At 35.7% G+C, this 23,390-nt stretch overlaps 1 protein-coding gene and 1 long non-coding RNA gene across 3 annotated transcripts; one reads left to right on the top strand and one right to left on the bottom strand.

Annotated features, from left to right (window-relative positions):
* Positions 1–92: 92 nt before the first annotated feature.
* Positions 93–21,039, top strand: LOC139693484 (nascent polypeptide-associated complex subunit alpha, muscle-specific form-like). 2 transcript variants are annotated; one of them, XM_071591663.1, is made up of 9 exons: positions 93–534; positions 3,727–3,807; positions 5,607–5,666; positions 8,977–9,099; positions 11,338–11,415; positions 12,573–13,070; positions 14,747–15,229; positions 17,353–17,503; positions 19,567–21,039. In XM_071591663.1, the coding sequence occupies exons 2-8, from the start codon at positions 3,742–3,744 to the stop codon at positions 17,368–17,370; spliced, it is 1,326 nt and encodes a 441-aa protein (XP_071447764.1). In that variant the 5' UTR covers positions 93–534; positions 3,727–3,741; the 3' UTR covers positions 17,371–17,503; positions 19,567–21,039. The 2 variants fall into 2 exon arrangements, with proteins under 2 accessions (XP_071447764.1, XP_071447763.1); XM_071591662.1 differs by having other exon boundaries at positions 11,338–11,424; positions 14,747–15,253.
* LOC139693489 (uncharacterized) lies at positions 5,703–10,274 on the bottom strand. Its single transcript, XR_011702054.1, has 3 exons — positions 10,188–10,274; positions 6,037–6,184; positions 5,703–5,826 (listed from the first exon to the last, which is right to left on the bottom strand). It is a non-coding gene; the product is annotated as an uncharacterized lncRNA (long non-coding RNA).
* Positions 21,040–23,390: the final 2,351 nt, after the last annotated feature.

The following is a 23,390-nucleotide window of genomic DNA, read 5'->3' as shown; positions in this document are numbered from 1 at the left end:
GTGAAATAACGAAATAGAAATTTTACCATAAGTTAATTGGTGACGCTTCTGTGACATTGAAAAGTCGCAATATAGAAATTAAGATTTACATAGCCTATATGTTTACTTTTAAACCCTTAATTATAATATGATATTCCATTGATTTGAGGTTAAAAATCTCTTTCGCTCGTTTATTGAACTGCTCATTTCTCACAAGAGCTGATTCAGAACCGTTACTTCGCATCAAGATGAAATGTTTACAACGGTTTGCGTACGGCGCGCCAACATCAAGCGCGTTTTATTTTATTTTGTTTTATTTATATAATATGAAATCGTGAACATTTTCCCAGTGGGTAGTGAGCTGTGTTATTTATCCGTGCTGACTTGGAATGCATTTTGTCGTGCCTTTGTTTGCACATCTTTGTGATGGCAACCGACAAGGGATTTGGCATTTTTCACTTGTGCCTCTGTACGAGCGAATTCATATTGAATATCTTTGAATAACACAGCGACTACACACCGGCAGATTTCATCACGGAATTGCTGCAGTTTAAAGTAAGTCATCTTGCATGACTATAATGTTTCCACTTAATAACCGGTTCACTTCAAGTGACGTTGCGCAGTTATTACGAATGAAATTCATTACATCGTTATTTTGTTACAATTCAGGGACCATTCTTTTCTCTACAAAATACTTGATCTGCGGCCACCTTATATTGATTCTTTTAAGAAATGGTGTTTGTGCAGGAACGCTGTGTGAGGATAAATAAAGAAGGACCCCGACTAGACGCCTAGGAACATTGGAAATTTTACATTGGATCGACTAAAGAGAATACATTGACAAAAAATATTCGTATCCCTGCTCCTGAATTATCCAACTTCCCATTTCTATTGCCGTCGCCCAGTAGCCTTCCCTTCACCACAATTGCTACCAAGGTGACATAGTGGCCTACTCGCGAGAGTAACCCTGTGGCACGTTAGTCCTCTTGGCGTGTTCTCCACATTCCCCTTTCCTTCTCGCATTCCTCCCACCCGAACTGCCTTTGAATCAACGCATACCACTACTCTGTAATAAATCGGTGATAAACTGTGTAACATATTTTGACACACTCCTCTCTCAATCTTTTGACTTCCAACCCTACCTGAGTATTGATGTATAAGGATGGACTTATTACATGCAATCGTCTGATGACGTTCTCTGTAATGAAACCCAGATCGTAAATAAAGATTCTATGGGGATATGTATTGTTTTTTGCCAGTAACTCTCTATCAAAATGAGACAGTCATGTAGAGTAACCTTGGAAGCAGCACACTTCGATGAAGTATATTTTTCAAGCAAAATAATGTTGGAGTTAACCTACTTTTAACGATAGCCACCTAAGGGTCCACAGTTTCACATAAGTGCTTTCCATGAGTAGGGATCGGGATACCAATGAGAAAAAATCTCCAATGCCCAAGATTTGAACCACCAGCACTTCTAGGTGGGAAGCTAGTACATTAGCCACTGCACCATTCCAATCCCCAATTTTCATGGCACTCAACTAGAAAAATCTAGAGCTCCAGGTTCGAATCACAATTCAGGGGAATGAATCAACTCAGAAATGTCTTCTTTTTGAGTGTATACTAGCAGATGACACCACTAAAGTTATTGCTGTAGCATTTCCCTTAGTTGCCTCAAGTTTAAATAAAGAGTTCAGGCTTGGCTATTTCTGCTATGAAATGTATAGCTTTATGAAGGGAATTTGGAATTCATAGCAATTTGTCAATTCACCTGAGACATTCAATCCTTAGAAGTATGCTGCTCATATTCAATTCATCAATGTCAATAGGATGCATACATGTTTTAAGAGGCAATTTGAAGTTGCATGGATTATCATTAAACAGCAGGAAACAATAATCCAGACCAGGAACGTCAAATTTTCTTAAAGTTCAATGGCATTCCAATTTCGAATATATATGATCTGATGATACTAATGGCCTATTCCAATAATCAATCCAGGAGCTAATATCATTTCTTCTCCTCTGTCATACATCTTTATTCTATCAATTTTCTGTGGCAATTTTTCTAACTATCTGAAAACATCTGTGATAATCCTGGTCCATAAAAAGGGACCATACAGTGAATTTAATAATTATAGACCTTATCTTTTCTCTGAAAAATTGTTCAAAAACTAATGAAGCTACCATGCATATATATTATTTTATTATTACTTGTAAAAAATAACCCAGGTTTATTTTTGCCCAACTCCTCTATAGATTGTTCCTTCTCTTGTGGGAGAGAGACAACTGCTGATTTAAATGTATATAATACGTTTAATTCAGCATTCTTGTCACATAACTGCAAATGTGTGAAATTTTATCACTACGAATTATTACGTAAAAATTAAACATATATTGTTTATCAACCTCCCTTGTTTTAACTAACTGGTGATGATTTAATTATTTGTGAAATTTGCATGATCAATAAAATTATACTTGTGTACTTGAAATCTGTACATGGTGCATAAATATGTACTCAACTGAATAACCTTGATTGTAAGTAGCAAATAATGGACAGATTGTGACTCTGTTCCTAGCTCTGGATCATCTTAACATAGTAAATTTTAAATACAGTTATGGTGAAAACTGACTTCAATAGAATATTTAAAAAAAAGGGTGAAATATTCACTTAAGAGATTACTACTTTTTTAACTGTACTGTTAATCAATTAGGTGAAAATGCAACCTAATCTGTTAGCATGGGCACTAAAATGAACTATTGCTGCTCAATATTATCATCGAATATTTCTTAATGTTCTGGTTTTGATCTGGCCATTATGGGGACGAGGGAATATGGCCCAGGGAGAGAATGACAGTAACAGTGGTATACATTAAGTTGCAGAAAATATTCAAAATGAAGTCAAAGAGTGTTCTAAATATCCATCACTTGGTTATGATGGTGTTCCATTGTGTTACTAGGAAGAAAACAGCGAAACATTTCCACTCTTATCAAAAAGTAGCTCCGTTCCTTGGAGAGATTTAATTCAGTTGGGGGAAAATATTGGCTGGCACATGTTTTAATACATTCCATAGACAATGCAGAAACTTCATCTTGGACTCTGTATATCAACAATTAAATGTTATATTACTTAATTAAATATGATGGGTAAAGTTAAAATGGATTACTTCATTTCTTCAAATCCCTTCATTGATTAATTTATCTTTTAAAATTATTAGTTTTATGTATTTTAAATGCTTAATATTCAATTTGTTTTATGTTGGAACAATATTCTCTAACTTATGTAAGGGTCCATCAATATAGTTGAAAATTATAATGAAATTAATAGGAAAATAAAAATTGTGCTGATATTTAATAACTTTGTTTAAAAACTGAACATTCACTTAAGAGAGCAGAAATATGTAAGTTAGATTTTATTCAGAATCGAATTAAGACTGCTGATTTTATTTGATTCAATTTGTTGAAGAATTTGAGATTCACAGGTCTGTAGCTCTTATTTTGAAAACTAGTAATATTATTGAGAAACGGAATCATAAAATGGTAACTCCAAATTACAAGCTTAAAAATGCCTAGTTGGCCCTTAATAGTGTTAAGAGTATGTAACTGTTTCAGGGTTGCTATTGAAATACTTATTTAATATATTTTTTTTTAATTGAAATGCATGGTTGTGTTAATGCATTTTCTCAATATTGTGAAAAATCATAGTTGGTAAATATATGTGCATTCATGTATAATTAAAATAATTTTCAGGTAGAGACGGGAGGAATGGATAAAATGAGTGTTCTAAAGGCTGAAGATGAAGTAATAGCCCCTGATCTTCCTATTACAAATGTAAGTGAAGTTGATTTGGGAAAAGCTTTTAGACCTTAATTTTTTTCTTGTGGAACCAAATTCCCCATGTTTCTACTGTCACTTGAGTAGCTCATTTAGTCACATTCTCCAGCTATGCCAAATATAAAAACCATAAACACAGTAATCAACCTGAATGTAGGTGATGGTAGAATTCACCCAATACTAAGCCCAATGACGTGTGAACTTCACGTCAGGGTAAGGGGCCAGGTCTTTTCCCTGTGCCGCCTGTGTTTTCTCAGGAAGTTATGGTACTAGAAAAATCACACAACTTGGGTGAAGCTCCGGGTGCCTACAGAGGCATGCCTGGGAATCAAACCTGGGCCCTCTGGTCAGTAGTCCAATGCTCTACCCCTAAACCACCATGTCCCTATACCAAATATAAATTTCTAAAATATTACCTCACCAAAAATCAAAACTTGCATCTTCTTCTATTGCTCTAATGAAATCCACTTTCATGTATTTTCTATGGGAATTTGCATAGAGAGTGGACCTACTACCCCAGTGAGTATAGAATTCAGTAGCTGGGTGGACGGTTCAAATATGGAAAAGGCCTCTTAACAATTCATGGCTTCACCCAACCTGCTTGAGTTTTGGTCGCTTGATCTCTCTGGGAAACTGCAGATGCTTCAGGGAAAAGAATTTGATTTTCTTATTTTAACATGTTAATTTGAAATGCTGTAGCTCCTTGGGTGATTTTTACTCATGCTAACTACCTTATAAATTAATTACCCACCGTGGATTAAGAATTTACCTGATTTTGTACACATTTTCGTCAGTCCTTCTTTCAATGTATCTGTGTGTGACAATATATTTCTGCACATGATTACTCGAGAGAAATATTTTGGGTAAACAAGCCACAGTATTTGAAATGAAGGTTGGTTTGATAATTGAGTGTATATATCACCCAATACTAGACCCTACATGGAGTGTTAAGTACGCACTTCAGGGTAAAAGAGCCTGTTTCTTTTCCTATACTGCTGGTACCTGAAAAATCATTCAGCTTTGGTGAAGTTCAGGGTGCCCAGAGGTGTCAATATGGCATTGAACTCCCGACAGTCAGTAGGTAATCTAGTGCTCTAACCACTGGACTATAAAATCCCCAGTAGTTTTTAGGAAGTATGAGTAAAAAGATACTAATTAAGCCTCAATGTCTTCATAAATGTAAGTATAGGCTTTTGCGAATCAAATGCATTTGAATAGAGTAATGCTACTCCTTTGTAATTATGATATTTTGGTCCTTTTTTAGATTATCATTGCATGTGAACATGTAAAAGTTTATAAGTTGTCACCACAGATTTTGATGTTGGCAAACATTTAGAATGTCAGAGAGTGGAACATGCATTTAAAAAAATTGACTTCCACGATAACATATGAAGCTGATTTTTAATGACTTGGTTTTCTATTAAATTTGTTAAGATGTGGATTTAGAAATTTTTGTAAAATTTCTTGTGAAGGCTTCCTCAGTGTGATACTATCAAAGATCCTAAAAGGTGTGAATCTTCAATTTTTGTTAAAGTTTAGTGCATTTCCAAATGTTATGTTTTATGGCACAAATTGAGATAAAATAGATGGTGGGATGCAAAATACTTTAGCTTAAAGTTGTGTGTATCGAATTGTGAATTTTTGCTCTTTGATAAAATATAAGCATTGAAATGCACTGCATTTACATTGAGGTATCATTATTAGGCATAGTCATAATTTTAGAGTAATTCTCTTTGTAAGTAATAATCAGAGTTCACTATGTGGTTTTTGCACTCATGAATCTAACTCTTTTCTAGATCAACGCTGATGTTGGTGAAATCAGAGAAGAGAGGAGTAATACCAGCCAGGATTGTATGGTAAGAGTTGTCATCACCATCAGCATGAAAGTATTGATTTTTTGGTGGTCAAAACAGTCATATTTCACTTACCAACTGCTTCATACTGCTGTGAACATCAGCCTTGGACAATCTTGAAGACCATGAAATTATCAGAAATGGGAAAAAGCTGGAAAAAATCCTGGAAAAAATGTGGAATTATGGAGGATTAATTTTTTTGTCATAAAATAAATAGTGCAGATTAATGGGAAAATTGACTTTGTATTTTTTCACTGGGATTCATGGTAAATTGCCAACCTAGCAATTTTTGAATTGTGGCAAATTTGGATTTTTTTTAGTAATGTTTGGTATTATTTGAGAAGAATCTATGGAGGGAATTGCCAGCACTTACCTTCCGGTCTTGAGTTCATTCATGACATAGGATAGTTAAGTTGAATTTAGATATAGAGACCTATTCTCTTTTTCTCTCTCTTCTTTATTCTCCATCATCTCATTGTATGGACGTTACAATATTGTACACATCTGATTTTGAAATTTACCTGTAAAGAAAAAAATCATAAAAATTCAATTGCCACAGTATAGAAATTCCAGAATTTTTCATATAATATTTTGCAGAATAATCTGTACTTTTTTTTTGTTGATTACTCTTTTGTTGATTACTATTTGTCAAATGTCAATCTTATTTTGATATTGCCATTATACAGCTGATTTGTAATCCTTAAGTACTTACAGTAGTACTAGTGAGAACAACTTAGTAAATACTCTATAATAGAAATGTTTTCCCCTGTGATAAATAATTAATGATTTTTTCATGTTTTGTGAAGTAAACATAGACTCTCTCCCAAAGAATGCATAACATTTTAATCCCTTGCATTAATCATTTTTTCAATGATTACTTCTCAAGGAAATGCCTCTTTCTGGTGGAGGCCATGGTGACTCCATATTCGAACCCAGAATGAGCTGTCATCACTAGGTTTTTGTACATACATTTCCTTCACGAGAGTAAAAGGAAGTCCTCAATTTCTAGCAGTGCATAATTTCAGATATTATTTTGTCTTTGATGTCACTCATTTAGTAGTGGATCTGGAAAATCTTAAAATGGGACGTTTTTCAAATATGGCTGGAAATTTCATAACATTTTCTCCTACAAAGAAAGTAAAAAAATCATTAAATTTGAAATTAATTGCACTAATGTAGAGACTACAATGCAGCTATCAGGATATGAGACTGTTTTAGCATTACTTGGTGGCATTTTCCATCATACAGACAAAATGAAACAGCAACTTAACATAGTGGTGAAACCATGGTTGCGGAGAATAAATATTTTTTAATTTTTGTTTCATTTTGACATGCTTCAGTGCATAATATTATGATCAGAGGACAGAATGCATTCAAAATTAGTTCGGAACTCATATGTAATATTTAATTTGAATTTAATCAAAGGCAAAAGCATTCTACCTAAATGTAATGTTCTCCCTAAAAATAAAAAAATGTATCCTTCTACATGTAATTCTATGGAAGTTGGTCTTGGTAATATCAGGATATCAGAGGAATATCATAGGCATAAATGTCAACCAGGAGCCTCCAAAGCTTTGATATTAAAAAAACCATAAACACAGTAATCAACCCGAAGGTCGGTTTAGTAGGTGATGGTAGAGATCACCCAGTACTAAGCCCTTTACGGCGTGTGAAAATTCACACATCAGGGTAGGGGGGCCAGTTCCTTTCCCTGTGCCGGTTATGGTTTCCCAGGAAGACCTGGTACCTGAAAAATCACTTTATCTTGGGTGGAGCTGCAGGTGCCCCGAGTGCCTTGCCCGGGACCCTCCGGTCAGCAGTCCAACGCTCTACCCACTGGACTACCGCGACCCACCCTTTGATATTATTGATTTGAAAGTGAAGCAGTCAGATTCCCAATGAATCATGCTGAAAAAGATTCTTTAACTGGAATAAAGGTTACATAGTCCAAGGGTGATTGTTTAAAATCACAATGATTCACATTTTCAATCATCCAGAGTTTAAGTGAGAGATCCAGAGTTGGATATAACAATTATCGATTTAAGCTTGTATTTGCAGCTTAATGAATACACTTGCACCTGTTGCTATCTGGTACCTTGCTTCAGTCAAGGACTTGAAGCTTGCTGGCGTATAATTGTACACATCTACAACACCATTCCATCCATCTAACCATCTAAATCTACATAAATCCTTGCAAAACACTATAAAGGTGTGTGGCAGGGGGTGCAAGCACAATATGAAAAGGGTACGAGATGAGGGAGAGGAATGATGTTTAAGAGATTGAAGGATGGGGAAAAGCATCCACTTGAAATATCTGAAAAGCATGTTCAAGTTGGTTATAAGGCGGTGAGTCCACGCTAAAGTTCACACATATACAGGTACACATGTTAGCTCCAAAATTAGTTTAAAAAACAAGTGTTAATTTTACCCATGACAGAAGTTTTTTAGCATATTAAATAGGAGTGGATCAAAAGGGATCATCAACCACTAATGTGAGAGACTGCCACCATACTAAGACAGGTCATAGTACAGCTTCAGCAGCCAATGTAATAACACAGGATAACCAAGATGCGGGGAATTATTGGTAGCTCTCTGTCTGACCTGAAAGAGATGTCAATCTTTATCTCCCTACTATACTAGACCCCCACTATACTAGAAAATGAGGAGAGAGTCTTTGCAACAGAGTTTGGAGCAGTGGGAATATTCTCCATCCACCTATCCATCTGATAACACCAGCCCTGATGACCTATTCAAGACATCAATTCTCAGTCATACTCCTAAAACATATATATACACACACACACACATTCAAACACGAAAACCGACCTCATGGCGAACACATATTCATTCCCATGGATGCAAATGTAAGGAAAAAGGAAGGAACACGTATAAAATACAAACACGGGAATGTTGGGGGGGTGGAATCGAGCAGATCACAAGGGCACAAAAGTTTCCTTGATTGGGGCTCAAACCACGGATCTTCGACTTACCGGGCCAATGCTCAAATAGCTCTCCAAAGCCATCTTCCGGCCAAAGAATCGGGGCAGGTTGTTTGCATTAACCCCTGCAGATTTTAATGCAATTTACATTTCCTCGATAGCTCAATGGCTTGAGCATCGGCCAGTCAAAGATCTAAGGTATGCTTCAATGAAAGTGAAGCAGACCATAGATTCATGAACAACAATATTTCTGTTACTTATTCTATACCTTAACAATGCCTATTGAATCTCGTATGTAAGGGGTGTTTCATAATTTTAACATATTGCTGTCTTAACTTGAATTTTAAGACTGAAGTGAATGATGAAATTTACAGGCAGTTCCACATGGCTTGGCACAAGACAGTGTTACTACTTCCATCGCCAAAGAACAGGAGTATGCGAAGCCATTAAGCACTCAGTCAAATATAGAAAGAGAGAGTCGAAGGAGGATGCCAAGAGTGAGTGAAATTGATGTGTGTAGATATTGTGTATATATAATTCTGATAGTTGATAATGAATTGAAATATTCTTGTCATTGATTCTTAGCTTTGGTTCAGAGTGAAGCACTAAACATGGCCAACCTGTATAGTTCTAAAGTAACTTTTTCTGAGGAAGATGTTCTAGATAGTGTCTGATGGTATACATGTACATTCAGAAACATGTCTAAATCCCAAAATGACAGACTTAGAGTTTATACCCCTTAATGCTAAACACAAGATCCATCCAAAGGTGCAATTGCAAAAGTGATGAAAATTTTAGTTCAGGAAGAAAAAAGTCACTTCATTTATGCATTCTAGTGCACTTAGCTAAAAAAATTTATTTATGTATTGATATCAATTCTTCTGTCAAATGTTAATTTCTAGATAAACAGGACTGTGGCAGTGATTCCTCTATTCATCAGCTGTTTTCTGTATAATTATGTGATTGATGATCTGGAAAAATTTTCATTAAGATTTTTAGGCATTTCAAGAACCTTGCATGATTTGTTATGGCATCTTTCAAAGCTTGAGTACTTAAGAGTTTTTCTCCATTTGAATGCTTGAAAACAGGTTGTGGGTTTTACATCAATGTGTGGAATCTTTGCAAGACTAAATATACTTGGTAAAAGCAACCTGTTTAGCTGTATAGTAGCGTGAATGAAGAAAAACTCCTTTCAAAATGCATTAAATCGCACAAGAGCTGAAGATTGAATAGAGATGCACAAAATTGCTATGCGAGCATTCATTTATGAAGTGAGGACCTGCTGAAGTTGAACACTGAGGGTTTAAGACTTTTATTATGCTACAATGACCAATTTGTCAGTCAGCATTCTAGTATTTGTTCTAGCATTTATTTCATGTGCTGAACTTATATTTAACAACAAATACATTTTACATTGAAGATTCATATTGCCTTTGCTGTTATCGAAATTTTTTTTCTTCACTGATTACCTTCACTATTCCACCATCAACCCCATGAAGTGTACGTTTCCTTGTGTTTGCCACGTGGAATGTAAAATCCCAATTAAAAATCTGTTGGTGTTGTTTTACAATCTCTTTCTACTCACAAATTATCTTTCTTCCGTGGTTTGTTTGGCATGTGATCCATGGTGACTGATGTTTTCCACTGCTTACTCCTGACCATTCTTATCCTGTTGAAAAAGTTAATAGGAAACAAACAATACAATGGTCAATCAAGTCTCAATGGTCAGAAAGTGAAAGAACCAGAAGCAATTTCTATAATATGAAAAAACAAATTGCAATACATAATCCTCTCTTGAAGATTTTGTTTCAGTGCAAGAAAAACATTTAGCCATATAAATCTTCCAAAAAAACAGAAATTCTATTTGTATAATTAGGCAACACTGAAAGCCTAAGATCTGTGTTGTCATGATTAGAATGGTTTGAGGCATCACTTTGTGGTGATATTGGAAAAGAAAATACTTTGTTGTTCCACATGTATTTTATTATTCACGACCTAAGTTTTGACTTGCAAAATTCATCATCAGGATCGCCACCTGACTCAGGTCAGTAGTCAGTGATGACTCAGTAAGTCAAAATCTAGGTTGTGAATAATAAAATATATGTGGAAGAGCAAAGTATTTGCCTTTCTGATCATCATAATTACTCTAATCCAAAGTAATAACCTATCCAATAAAGCCAAGGCTTAAATGCAGCATTGAATATTACCCTCTAGCAAATAAAGTTTCTGTATTTAACATTATTTTAAACCACATCAGTAGTATTTTTTGCCCTGATGTCCATCTGTTACCTTTGGCTAGCTGCATCTTGAAGAAAAGTCATAATCACATCTTGATTTTGTAAGGGCTTTGTCCTGCATCCTCACACATTTTTGATGAGGCACAATTTGATGATCTGATTTCAAAATGTGGTGACTTGACTTGGTCTGTAATATAAAAACATTCAATTTCTCAGTGCTGCACTGGGATGAGAAAGAATAGTGAACCACTGGACTGAAGAAATGTTCGGCCATTCTCAGTCAATCCTCACTCTTTTCTACCACTCATGTGAACCTATATAAATGTGAACTAAATACTTTCTAATGAAAAACATTGGCAATTTCGTTTGCCATCGGCCAAGATTCATATGTGATATTCCGACTTAAGGATTTTCTAATCTGAAATGCATATTGTAATTGTAATTCATTGGTTTTGTCAGTTCTTTGTTTCTAAATATGATTTTTAATTTCATTTTTAGATGACCAGAAGTATGTTATCTCATGCAGCCTCACAGGGTGTTGGCACAAAAAGGAAAACATATTATGAGGATTCTGATGTAAGAATGGTAAAGTTTAATATTTTAATATGCATGCAATATTTGAATGAATATATTCCTAAAAAGATTCCATGAATGCTAATTTTGTAATAATTTTTCTACCCACCCAAGGCTAACAGAATTTGATATTTTCCCGTTTTTGGCTCTGTATAAGCTTTTTTTAATGATAACATTATCATTAGACTAAGACATAAATGCTAAGGGTAATGCTGATATTAGTGTATTACCATATATCCTGACCCGTTAGATGCCCTGTGATATTTCAGGCTGGAATTAATGAAAAATACTTGGATCAGACAGAAAAGGATCAAAGAAATGGTTACATTAAAATTTGCTACTATATGAATGTTTATTCATCATAGAATCCCAGAAATAATTCATTACTGCTGCTAAATGGTTTCCAAAATTATTTTCACAGGGCTTTTCACTTTCCTCTGGCACAATATCATCTTAACTTCGACATTCTGCATTGCTAATTTCACATTTTTAAAAAAGACATGATAGTTTCACTTTTTCCCAATCACAAGCACTAGAAATTGATGCCATTTTCTCGATTTTCTCCATTATCACTCTATCTTGATCTTTTATTGAAATCACCTTTTTTATATATTTTGAGTTCTATCTTCCATTCATCATCATAATATTCAGTGATGTTATTGTCTCTGCTCTGGTCAAACCTGTTCTTGTCAAACCAATGACAGACAAGGTTTTAAAGAGAAAGGATATTTCTGCACTGCTATTTGATGTTAGTAAGGATCAGCTAATGGTTACTGACTGATAAAATAAAAAAGTGCTTATTTCCCTGCCTTGGATCATGTCACATAACATTTGGTTTTACTTTTATTAAAGCTGTTGCTTCTGACTATAGCAGTTTCATCTTATCACCATATCATCCATCTAAAATATTCATCAACAATAGTTTCTAAATATAATTTTATATGGTGTTGATATTCCATCATTTTATGCAGGAATCTCTGAAAGTCAAGAATAAGGCTCTTGGCTGTATACCTTTATTTTTTCATTTAGAATGTATGTTTAATCCTAGTTGAGGACCTATGAATGGTTGAGAGCAGAGCTCAAAGAATAAGACTTTTGAATCGCACATTCCTTGGCTATTCACCTTATGTCTGGCATATTCTTCTCCGTTTTTTTTGCAGGGAAATCCTGAAGAGCTTTTGGCATCTACAGACTTAAAACTGTCAAATGAACTAAGCCTGGCTGCTCTCTTGAGGTGTGCTTATCCTGAGAAGTTGTCACGCATGACACCATTTAATTCATCTTCCTTACCAATCCAAGATATCTCACGACCAAGTATTCCTGGGATGCCTGTGAGTCCATCATTCAGTCTACCCCTTATTCCTGAAAGTGCGAAGAAATCTCTAGCCAATGTTTTGGACATGATGTTGGGACCAAGTAGCGGGCAAGCACCCTGGAAATGTTCATCTGTTTCTACATCTGAGGGCACTCAAGGGTTGGTGAAAGGTCCAGTAGTGATGCGTGAGGCATGTACCCTGTCCTCATCAGCAAGAATCTCCAAGGGTGCTGAATCAGAGGCAGCAGTTGGGACTCCTCCTGAAACTAGTGCAATCAATCATCCAAATCCAATGGAAGTGGCAAGTGGAGTCACCAGCTCTCAGAAACCTTCAGATAATAAGGTATTTTGTTAATGGAAAAGGATGGTGAAAGAGGGTAGTGGGTCCATTGGGAGTATTAATAATACTAACGGCATGGTCTTCACCCTAAATTCTCTATCACTCGTGTTTATCTCCCATGAGATTTAGGTGGTAAATGTTCAATCAGTCAAAGTGTTTTCACAACAGCATAGTCCTGGGTATGACATGTTGTGTGCATCACAGCATGACCCATGAGGATGCAACTACTGGGGAGTCTATTACAGGCAGCCAAGAAGGCTGCAGACAAGCTGTCATGTTGAACTTCAATCGTTCCCCCTGGACAAACCAAAGCAATACTTCCATATGTCACTGAGGCCCATTGTTTCTTGTTTCTTTTTGGATTTCAGTCAGCGATTCCAATATTTAATAGTGTTTAATTGGTAAAATAATTTGAAGCTTAATGTAAACATTGTTGTTAGTTTTGTGGATGTTATGCATCCAAGGAGAGAGGTACATTTTTGTTCCTATTGATAATATGCTTTCACTTAATAGCCTACCCTACCATATAGCGTATAACTTGTATACAGTTATAATAATAAACAGTTAAGGTGTAAATTGATGGAAAACTTTCAAACTGGTAGCTTTGATGAAGTAATAATATGGCAATTTCCTTGTATGGATTTATGACTCATTCATGGTTTCTTTCAACCAAGGAATCATCTTCAGGTGGAATTGCTAGCAGTGCAGCTGTATGCATATGCAAGGCAGGTGGGGGTGAAGGATTATTCAGCAGAAGGGAGTACAGGGCTGGGAGTGGTTAATTGGTGTAGGAAGAGGCAGGGTCTGCATGCCTGAAGATGTTGCCTTATAATGAAACCATGATCACAGAAAATAAAGTTATATTTGGAAATGGCAGTGTTGATACTTCATCAAACATTCCCACCATATATACAGTTGCTGTTTTTTGTGTCATTTGAGAGAAATATTGAGACATTTTTGTGAGTTGCATTAATGGAATGGCAGAACTTGCTTCAGCACTATTTAACTTCAAAATCTTGTTGACACATCAGTTCCAAATTTCTCCATTAATTTTTAAGTTTGATTCAAGAGAGAATATTTGGATTGTACTGAAACAATAAAATAGTTTAGCCTGCAAAAAACTATGATTTCACAATACTAATGGTGTTTGGTGAAGATAAGGCATTAGCATACAATGAGAAAAGAATTCCTGGTAATGTATCAACTGGTGTACCAAGGTAAACTAGTTGATGGAGTGAGAGGATTTGACATGTACATGCATGTATTTCTCCTTTCACTGAGAAACTTCAGATCTATTTGCTTAATAAGAGCCAGTTCAGGGAAACTCTTCAAATATATAACGGATTAATGACACTTCTATTGGACCAAAGTCTGGTCTATCATGTCAAAAGCTTAAGTAATAGCAATAAATGAATCAAGAACTTTCTAATTATGATTCAGAGATTCCTTTATAAAATACCCTTTGACATGAAAATATTTTTGTAATAAAAGTTATATCTTTCATTCCTGAAGACAGTCAGAATGAACCTCAGGCAGCTTGTTCAGCCACTGGATGAAGCCTAGTCTTTAACTTTAAGACTTAATAATGGGATAGTGATGATCAATGAATAATCCTTGTGTACCATGCATTCAACAGCTGAGACATTATGGCTGATATATTGAAATTCATTTTTTTGCAGGGAACTCCTAAAGATAACTTGGAAACTGCTGACTTAAAAGTGTCAAATGAAATAAGTCTGAATGCACTGCAGAGATGTCCCAATGCTGAAAAGTTGTCACCTAGGATGTCCCCCCCATCGTCTTCATTACCCAGGCACATTTCAGGTGTCTCACGGTCAAGCATTCCTAAAATACCGCCGAGTGTATTGGTCAATTCACCCCTGATTCCCAAGAGTGCAGGGAAACCTTCAGCCAATGTTTTGGACATAACACTGGGACAGAGCAGTGGAGAAACGCCCTGGAAATGTTCATCTGGTTCCACATCTGAGGGCACCCAAGTGTTGCCAAAAGGTCCAATAGTGGTGGTGCCTGAGATTTGCCCCCAGTCCTCATCGGCTGGGGCAGCAGCTGAGATTTCTCCAGAAACTAGTGCAATAAATCAGTCAAATCCAATGGAAGTGACAAGTAGAGCCACCAGATCTCATGAACCTTCAGATAATGAGGTGTTTTGTTAAGAGGAGTTGATGGTGAATGGATGAATTGGTTCAATTTATTTCATTTGGATCTGAATCAATCCTCAACATATTATGCTTTCAAGTTTTGTTTGCTTTTTACTGTTCATTTTTAGGAACATTACCCCAGATAGTTATCCTTCTGAAACATTATCCACATAAATGTCATGCAAGAGCATTGGTCTACTTTTCCATTCATTTCAAATGTATCTTTGTGAAAGAGAAAAACCATGTTTGCAAATAAGTTTTCCACCTTCATATTCTTTAGTTAAAAAACTGATTGAGTCACATATTAGCAGACCGAATGGAGAATGTAATTATCTCTGAACAAGAAAAGAAAAGGCAGCCAAAACTTTAAACGATGTAAAAATATGAGCAGACTGAAAGGAGAATGTAATTATCTCTGTATCAAAAAAAGAAAAGGGAGTCAAAACTTAAAACCTCGGAAAAACAGGTCTGATGATGGAAACATAGGACTGATGACTCATGTGTGAAGATAATGGAAATAAAAAATCTGATGAATATAAAAAAAAGTGACAGAGTATTTAAGTGAGGACTGATTTGGATTTAGAAGAATTAAAGGATCAAAAGAAGCTCATTTGCTCTCAGACTTGAGAGAGAAAAGAGCCTAGAGAGAGAATATAATACAGAAAGGTCAGTTAATCTGCATTGTATTTGTTGATCAAGAGATAGGTTTTGACGTTGAGGACTAAATATGATGATTTATAATCATAAAATTGTATGAATGACAGCAGTAATTTCATACATGCTCCATGTAGAAAACAAATAACATTGATTAGGAATGGTGAAACCAAAAAAGATGTTAAAATTAAGAGCAGAGTAAAAGGCAAGGTTGCTTATTTTATCTGCTTAATGTTAAATATGTACACCAAGAACGAATTAGTGATATCGAGGAAAAGATAATTGGTAGCATGGAGACAGAATAAAGACTGTGGTGATTTTTGGTTCTATAACATCTAAATTATCTATACCATAAGTGCTGACAATAGCCAGTACTGAGAAGAAGATGAAAATTTGCAACCTCAAGATGAAAAAGATCAAAACTAAGGTCTGCAGTGGAAGTAGGAGAAGGACATTCCCCTGGCAAGACTAGGACAAGACTTATGGGAACAAGTGGAGAAGATTTGCCATTTTAAAGTAAAAATGATACCTATGGAAGAAGCTGGAAAGAGTAAAAAGAATATGGGTGAAGAAAGCATTCTTTCAAAGAAAACAATTGCTTAAAACATATGGTACCTACGTGCAAATAAGGAAAAGATTTATCAAAGCTTATATATGAAGTATATTCTATTACGACTATAAGATATCACTAAGAGAAGCAGTTGAGAAAATACTGTCGAAAGTGATTGAGTGTGATTTTATCAAAGAATTATGAAAATAATATGGATGACTGGATTCACAAAAGAAGTAATTTGAAGAGAGAAGCCTGTGGGGGACACTTCAAGAAGAAGATGGAAACTAATTGGAAACATCATAGAATACGATACCTCCCTGAAGATTATATTTGAAGGAAACCCAAAGGGAAGAATTACAAAGGAAGGAAAAGGATGAACTACAGGAAGAAGGCACAAGGAGCAATGAGGGAAGGAAGGGATTGAAAGGGAATGGTGCATTTAGGAGAGCTGAAAGACTTTGAGATAGATGTGACTTTGTTCATGGAATGCTGCCTTTTAACAGATATCACGACACATTTTTCATGCTGTGTTGTGTTTTATACTGGATGGTGCTGAGAGAGGCAACCTGATTTTTAAACAACCTGCTTAGGATTATTCTGTGGAATCCTGGAACAAAAGTTTAGGGAAAATGACCCTTCCTTCCTGTTTACCCTAAAGTGGTCATTAAAATTGAAAATTCCTTAGTTGTCACAACCCTGATTTCCATAGAAGAAGGAATATTGTGCTCATATTAAAATATTCTCATTTATAATGGATGTGAATATATTTCAGAATCTTGTGCAATACTTCATGTATAATTCTTGGGATCTTTGGCATCACATGAAATATTATGTAAGATTTTTTACATTTCAAAATAGTGGAACACTTTTCATGTGCTGCTGACTTTAAATATGTAACACTGTGCTTTATTTCATGCAGGATATGCTGTGTGTCTGAGGGGATGGAGTTGAGGGAGGCCAGACTACAGAAAGTATGGAAGAAAACTTTCTGTTAGATTCTTCCAGCTTCACTGATTCAGATTTCACCTTAAACTGATGATACTGAGTGGTCAAGAGGAAAAAAGTCAAAGGTGAAGAAGAGCCTTTTATAATTATTTTTTCTTTTTCCCTACAAAAGTCAGTCATCAAACTTAATCCGATGTTAGATGGAGTATTTTGAGTATTAATACAATGGTGCCCTCCCTATGAATTACAACCTTGAGGTAGTGGAATGGCTTGTGCATTCTTATGACCCCTAGATCTGTCCTGGCAGGAACAATGATATTTGCTCCTGGTAGGTTCAGCCATAGGTTGAAGGGTAGGAGCAAGATGAATGGTAATCTGAATAGCATCTAATCCTCAGTGAAGTGGTTGCAAAGGTCTCTGACCCCAGTGGGGCAGCCATTGAGTCATGGTATCACATTAAAAACACTATTGAGGAAGGCTATGGGGAACCACCCTAATTATTCATCACAACAATGCCATGATGGGCAGTATAGAGAAGATAAGTCCTGGCAACTATGGGGCATGGCCCAGTTGCTTGTGTGTCATGCCCAGCAGCAGGAGATGCAAGGTCTTAGCAGTCATCATTTCATAAAATCCTTGCTAAGAGAAAGCAACAGCAGCACAGAAGATGCAGAAAAATACTGAATTAGAATAGGAACTTGAAATGTTGGGATAAAATAGAGAACAGGAAAATTAGAAAATACAAAGCAAGAGTGGAAATATAGATGTTTTAGGGAGTTGTGAAGTGAGATGGAAGGATAGCGGGGTTTATTGGAGGGATAGTTAAAGAGTAATATACAGTGGGCGGAAGAGAGCCAGTGAGGGGTGGCTATTGCACTAAATGAAAAAAGGTAGGAAGAAGCATAGTGCATAGAGCAAGTGACGGATAGAATATTATTAGTAAAAGTGAAAGTGGCACCAATGAACTTGGTTATTGTTCATGTAAACATGTCACCAAGAAATTAGAGGTAGGAAGAAGTTGAAAGGGTATACGATCGTTTAGAGGACATAATCACGGGTCGCTCCCTTTCTCTGTGTTCTGTCCTGCTGCTCCCACTCTGAAAGGAATTTGTGAGATGACAGCCACAGAAGCCTTGCCTCTCCCACTGCCGGGCAGAACATGTGGCTGATTGGGCTTAGCCCCATAGTTGCTGAGACTCATATCTACGTCCATCAGTGTAGGATGGGATAAGTAATTGCAGTGGTTGCTTGTTGCCTAACTCAATAGCTTTTTAATGTGGCTCTATTTCTCAAATGACCATCCCAATTGCGTCAGATACAGAATAGAGCCTGCATAGACTCCCTCCCTTCGGCCTATCTTGTAAGGGGGAACCTACTGGTAGCAAATATCATTTCTCCCCCCCCAGCACCAATCTGGGGGTCATAAGAATGCAAAAGCCTTTCCACGACATCAAGGTTGGTAATCTATGGGAAGGAAAAATATATAAATAACTGGGAGAGGGGCATTCAGTGGTTTAAAATAACGTCTGGTGTGAAAAATTGATTGTAATGTCATCTTGGCTGCGAAAAAGTTTAGATGGGGCAATGAATAGCATCATTGAGAATATAAATTGGGGGTGATTGCTGGAAAGTGGATTGGATGCACTGGTAACGGACATGTATTAAATGAGGGTGCTGTACTATTAGGATCTTGTTGAGAGAATAGATGAGAGCTGAGTCAGTAATCAGTTATCTAAGAGGGGAGTAAAAAGGTTGGGGAGAAGGGGTAAACCAAGAAAGTCAAAGTTTATCTCAAATTGAAGTTGGGGAATATCAGAAGTCACAAGAAGTTGTAAGTATTTAAGAGTGTGTATGATACAATGCATGAATGTAACAAAACAAAATGAAAATGCAAGAATAGGACTTTATGGAAGAAATTAGTGAAAGAGTGTATAGTATTTCAATTTTTAACTTAGGACCATGCTTTTCTTTTCGGTGCCTACCCCAGAAGGGAACCATGAGAAGAGTATGCATATAAATTTAAAGTTAGTTGACTTTTAAAGACATTTCATCAACAGTAATTCATGTGTGTATGATTCATCACTTTTTATGCAATATTGATAATCTTTGAAGCATATTAGTGAAGGAACCAAACCGAAATCCTTGTTTTTTTAAATCAATTTCATTTATCTCTTTCCTTTCATTTTAGGGTGCTGTTGTATTAAAAAATACTTTAAATGAAATTTCAAGGGACAACAAGGCATTTACAGGAAATGCCCTGAGTGTGGGAAGAGCTATTTTACTAAGAAAGCTTTAGACTATCACATTTGGGAACACAAGTTTGGGAGGACTTTTAAGTGAGAATCATGCAGGATGGCCTATCCAAATAAGAAAAGCTTGGTGCAGCATCAGCAGAAGCACGTTGTGGGAAAATAATATTTGTGTGATGCTTGCCACAAGTTGTTTAGTACACCTAACGGCTTCTTATGCCATATGAATACACAAAGAGATAAGATTCATGAACGTCAATTATGTGGGAATAAATTTCGCACTCTCTCTGCTCAAAGGGTACATCAGTTTTGCCATGGTAAAGTGAAAAAAAATTAAATGTGAGACATTTGAAAAGTGTGTGTACCATAAATCTAATATATGGTCTCATTTGGAGACACAGACCCAAGAAGAATGTGAAACAGTGCCTGGACTGTGGTATGGTTTTCACAGGAATGAAGCAGCTGAGAGATCACATGCAGGTTCATGCAGGCAATTGGGGATTTGAGTGCTCGGAATACCACAGACATTTCAGCAGAAGAAGAGCATTGAAAATGCATATGGAAACTCACTTGCCTTCCTTTTGTTGTGAAGAGTGTGGTTCATTGTTCTCTTCAGCAGACATTTTCAAGCGCCAAAAGAGGAGTCAAACCAGGGAGAAGTTATACGAGTGTGGCATATGTGGGAAGGGTTAAACCCAGAAGCACAATCTGAAGAGCCACAAGAAGCATCTGGATGGAAAATGATAAGGCCTGTGCTTGTGTTGTTTCTTGTTTGTAAGGTGTGTTCATTGTCACTTTAGTTCACAGGTTATTAATGAACGAATAAGATGAATAGAGAAGGTACATTCATGGTTACTGGTCATATACTTTATTGTATGCAGTACATACATATTCAGTTCAGCTTATATTTGAAGATTATGACTGTTAATGCCAGATATTAGGCCTAAGTAAGCAAACCTTAATGAATTTTGGTACCTTTGTGGAAATGGATAATTACTGGTGGTATCATCTCATCTATGGACTCTGTGTCTTTCTATTAAAATTGGATTTGCAGTTATAATGGTTATGCAATATCTAGGCAATAGTACTATATGTTGAATCGTGAATAGCACGTATATGTTGAATCATTCATCGTTGCTACAATGGTTTGTCCTTCACAATTGGTCTGTTTCCATGCTGGGTGCATTGGTAAAGTCTTGATTGATGTTTATCACAGATGTTTGAACCGAAATGGGTTACCATGCATGGGCACAGCGAAATGAGCTGTGAAGTGACTTCCGATGGTTGGCACCTTGATCTTTTGTTGTGATTATGTAAATTTTTAATAAAGCATCAATTCTTAATAAAGCATCATATTTTAATCATGCTTTCCTAATCTTACCTGAGGAGTCATGTGGATTTGTTGAGCGAGAAAATACTGAGGCTAAATATTCTGTTGTTACCCATGCTAAAAAAATGTTTTCTGTTAAGTCTGATTTAGATGATCCTTTTTTACACTTCACTGCATATGAGAAGAATATGAAAGATATTAATAGTTCACAGGGAATTTTTTAACTTCTCTGGTAGTGTTATCACTGTTTGTCCTCTTAACCTTTTCCATTAAGGCTGTCAGTGGAGCTGCAATTGTAAAATGTTTTCCAGAGACGAAATTTGCTAAAACTGCAATAATCATCTAAGGCAATGCTTACGTCTGAAAATTAACCTACTAATCAAAGGTGAATGGGCAAAAATACTTATGCAAGCTTCAGCTAGAATCAAAATATACATGTTATTGATTTGGATGGTAGTGGAATGACTCCCTTTGGCTTATCCCCATTATGGGTATTCTATACAGTTGGATGATCTAAAAGTACCATATGAGGACATCTGCATTTAAACCAGAAATTGAAATTATCTCAGGTTCCAACTTATATGCAGAAGCAATGCCATGGGAATAAGATCCTACGTTGTACATAATTTATATTTTCCAATAATGACCTCCAAATGTCACGTTTAATTATTATATACTTAGAATTATTATTTGTTTACTTTTCCTTATGGTATTCTGCACCAGTTCCATGCCTATCATATCATTATGTTTCATTTTAATGTTCTTGGCATTATTTTTGTCCCATGGAATCACGTATTTATTCCTGTAAATTATTTGGCTAGTCAATTAAGGAATTTTAGTTTTTGAATAATTTAGAAAATTTCTGTGCATTTAACAGTTCACTTACCATTTATCGAGTTATTTTTCTCCTTTGAAATAACACCAGCATTCAATATAAAGATTAATAGAATTACATGAGATATAATACTTTCAATATGCATGATTTACAGTAATTTTGCTTGCTGTAAATCTCTCAATTGGCTCAATTGTCCAAAAGAGATTTCTTGGAGTACACCCATTATGACATCGATATCTATTTTAGTATTATCAAATATTGATGACTGATATTGAAACTGCTAAAATACTAGGAATTTATATTGATACAAAACTTAATTGGGAGACTCACATCAGTCAGACCTGTAATAAACTTAGTAAAGCTGTTTATATGTTAAGAAAGCTCAACTTTATCATTTCTAATGAGTATCGTTTAACACTTTACCATGCCTTCTTTCAATGTCATTTGAATTATGGTGTTGAGTTATGGGGTCATTCCCCTTATGTTAAACAAATTTTGCTACTGCAAAAGAGAGCTATTCGCTCTCTTGCTAATATACCACCACGTGATTCCTGCAAACCTTTTTTATTAGGTATAGAATCATGACTGTATTTTGTTTGTATATCTTTAAGGCTCTGATTCATGTGAAAGTTAATCTAGAAACTTACCAATTAAGATCCAACCTCCATAACTATTCCACAAGAGGTAAATCGAATCTAAATACTACTTATTGTAGATTGTCATCAACTTACAACACATTTCACAATATGAACATACGACTGTATAACTATCTGCCTACTCAGTTGAAATCAGATGGTATCCAGAGTTTCAAGAATAGGGTATATACCTGGTTACTTGCTCAACCACTATACTCATTGGATGAATTCTTTTGTGACAATTTTCATCACATTTAAGAAAGTATGTTTATATGTTAAATAATACTTATATTGACGACATTTAATATGGTTGTACCATTTTTAAAATGAATAAAGTATTATTATTATTATTATTAACCATGGGCAATTGGTATTTAATGTTAATTAGGCAAAATTCATGTCAATTGTACCACCTTAGAATGCCCTTGTGAGATCACATAATACTAGCTGAGAATGGAAAGTGTGGGAAAATTTACTGCCAAATATAAAAATATTTTGTAACAAAATGTTCATTAGTGGTATCTCAGCTCTGAATTAGAATTAATGAATACCATACAAAAATGTAGGTGATATATTCACTTCTTACTAGGATGGTTTTCCATCTATTTCCATCAATAGACCAATCAAGCTACCATTTCAATTTTTAATCAATGAAACTCTTGAGGCTTGGCAAGTTCCCAACTCCTCTCTCGGTAGACAAAATGATAAAGGCAAATTGTTAGGGTAAAGGCAATAATCTGTGCATGAATTCATATCAACCACCTCCTCACTAAAACATTTTAGTTAATATTTTTAAAATGGACCATATTATACTTTTGGAGTCTCATTTCCATATCTGAACCTGGTTATAGAAATTTGAGGTTGGCCTTCTAATCACATTAAGAGTCAAATATTGTCTGAAATGAACAAGAGGTAACAATCCTTAACTTACTTGCTTGGTGTCTCTTAGGCCTTTGATTATGT

The sequence above is a fragment of the Hetaerina americana genome, unplaced genomic scaffold (genome assembly GCF_022747635.1).
Source record: "Hetaerina americana unplaced genomic scaffold, ioHetAmer1.1.p SCAF_5, whole genome shotgun sequence".
Taxonomy (NCBI): Eukaryota; Metazoa; Arthropoda; class Insecta; order Odonata; family Calopterygidae; genus Hetaerina; species Hetaerina americana.
This window is presented reverse-complemented; position numbering and strand designations above follow the sequence as displayed.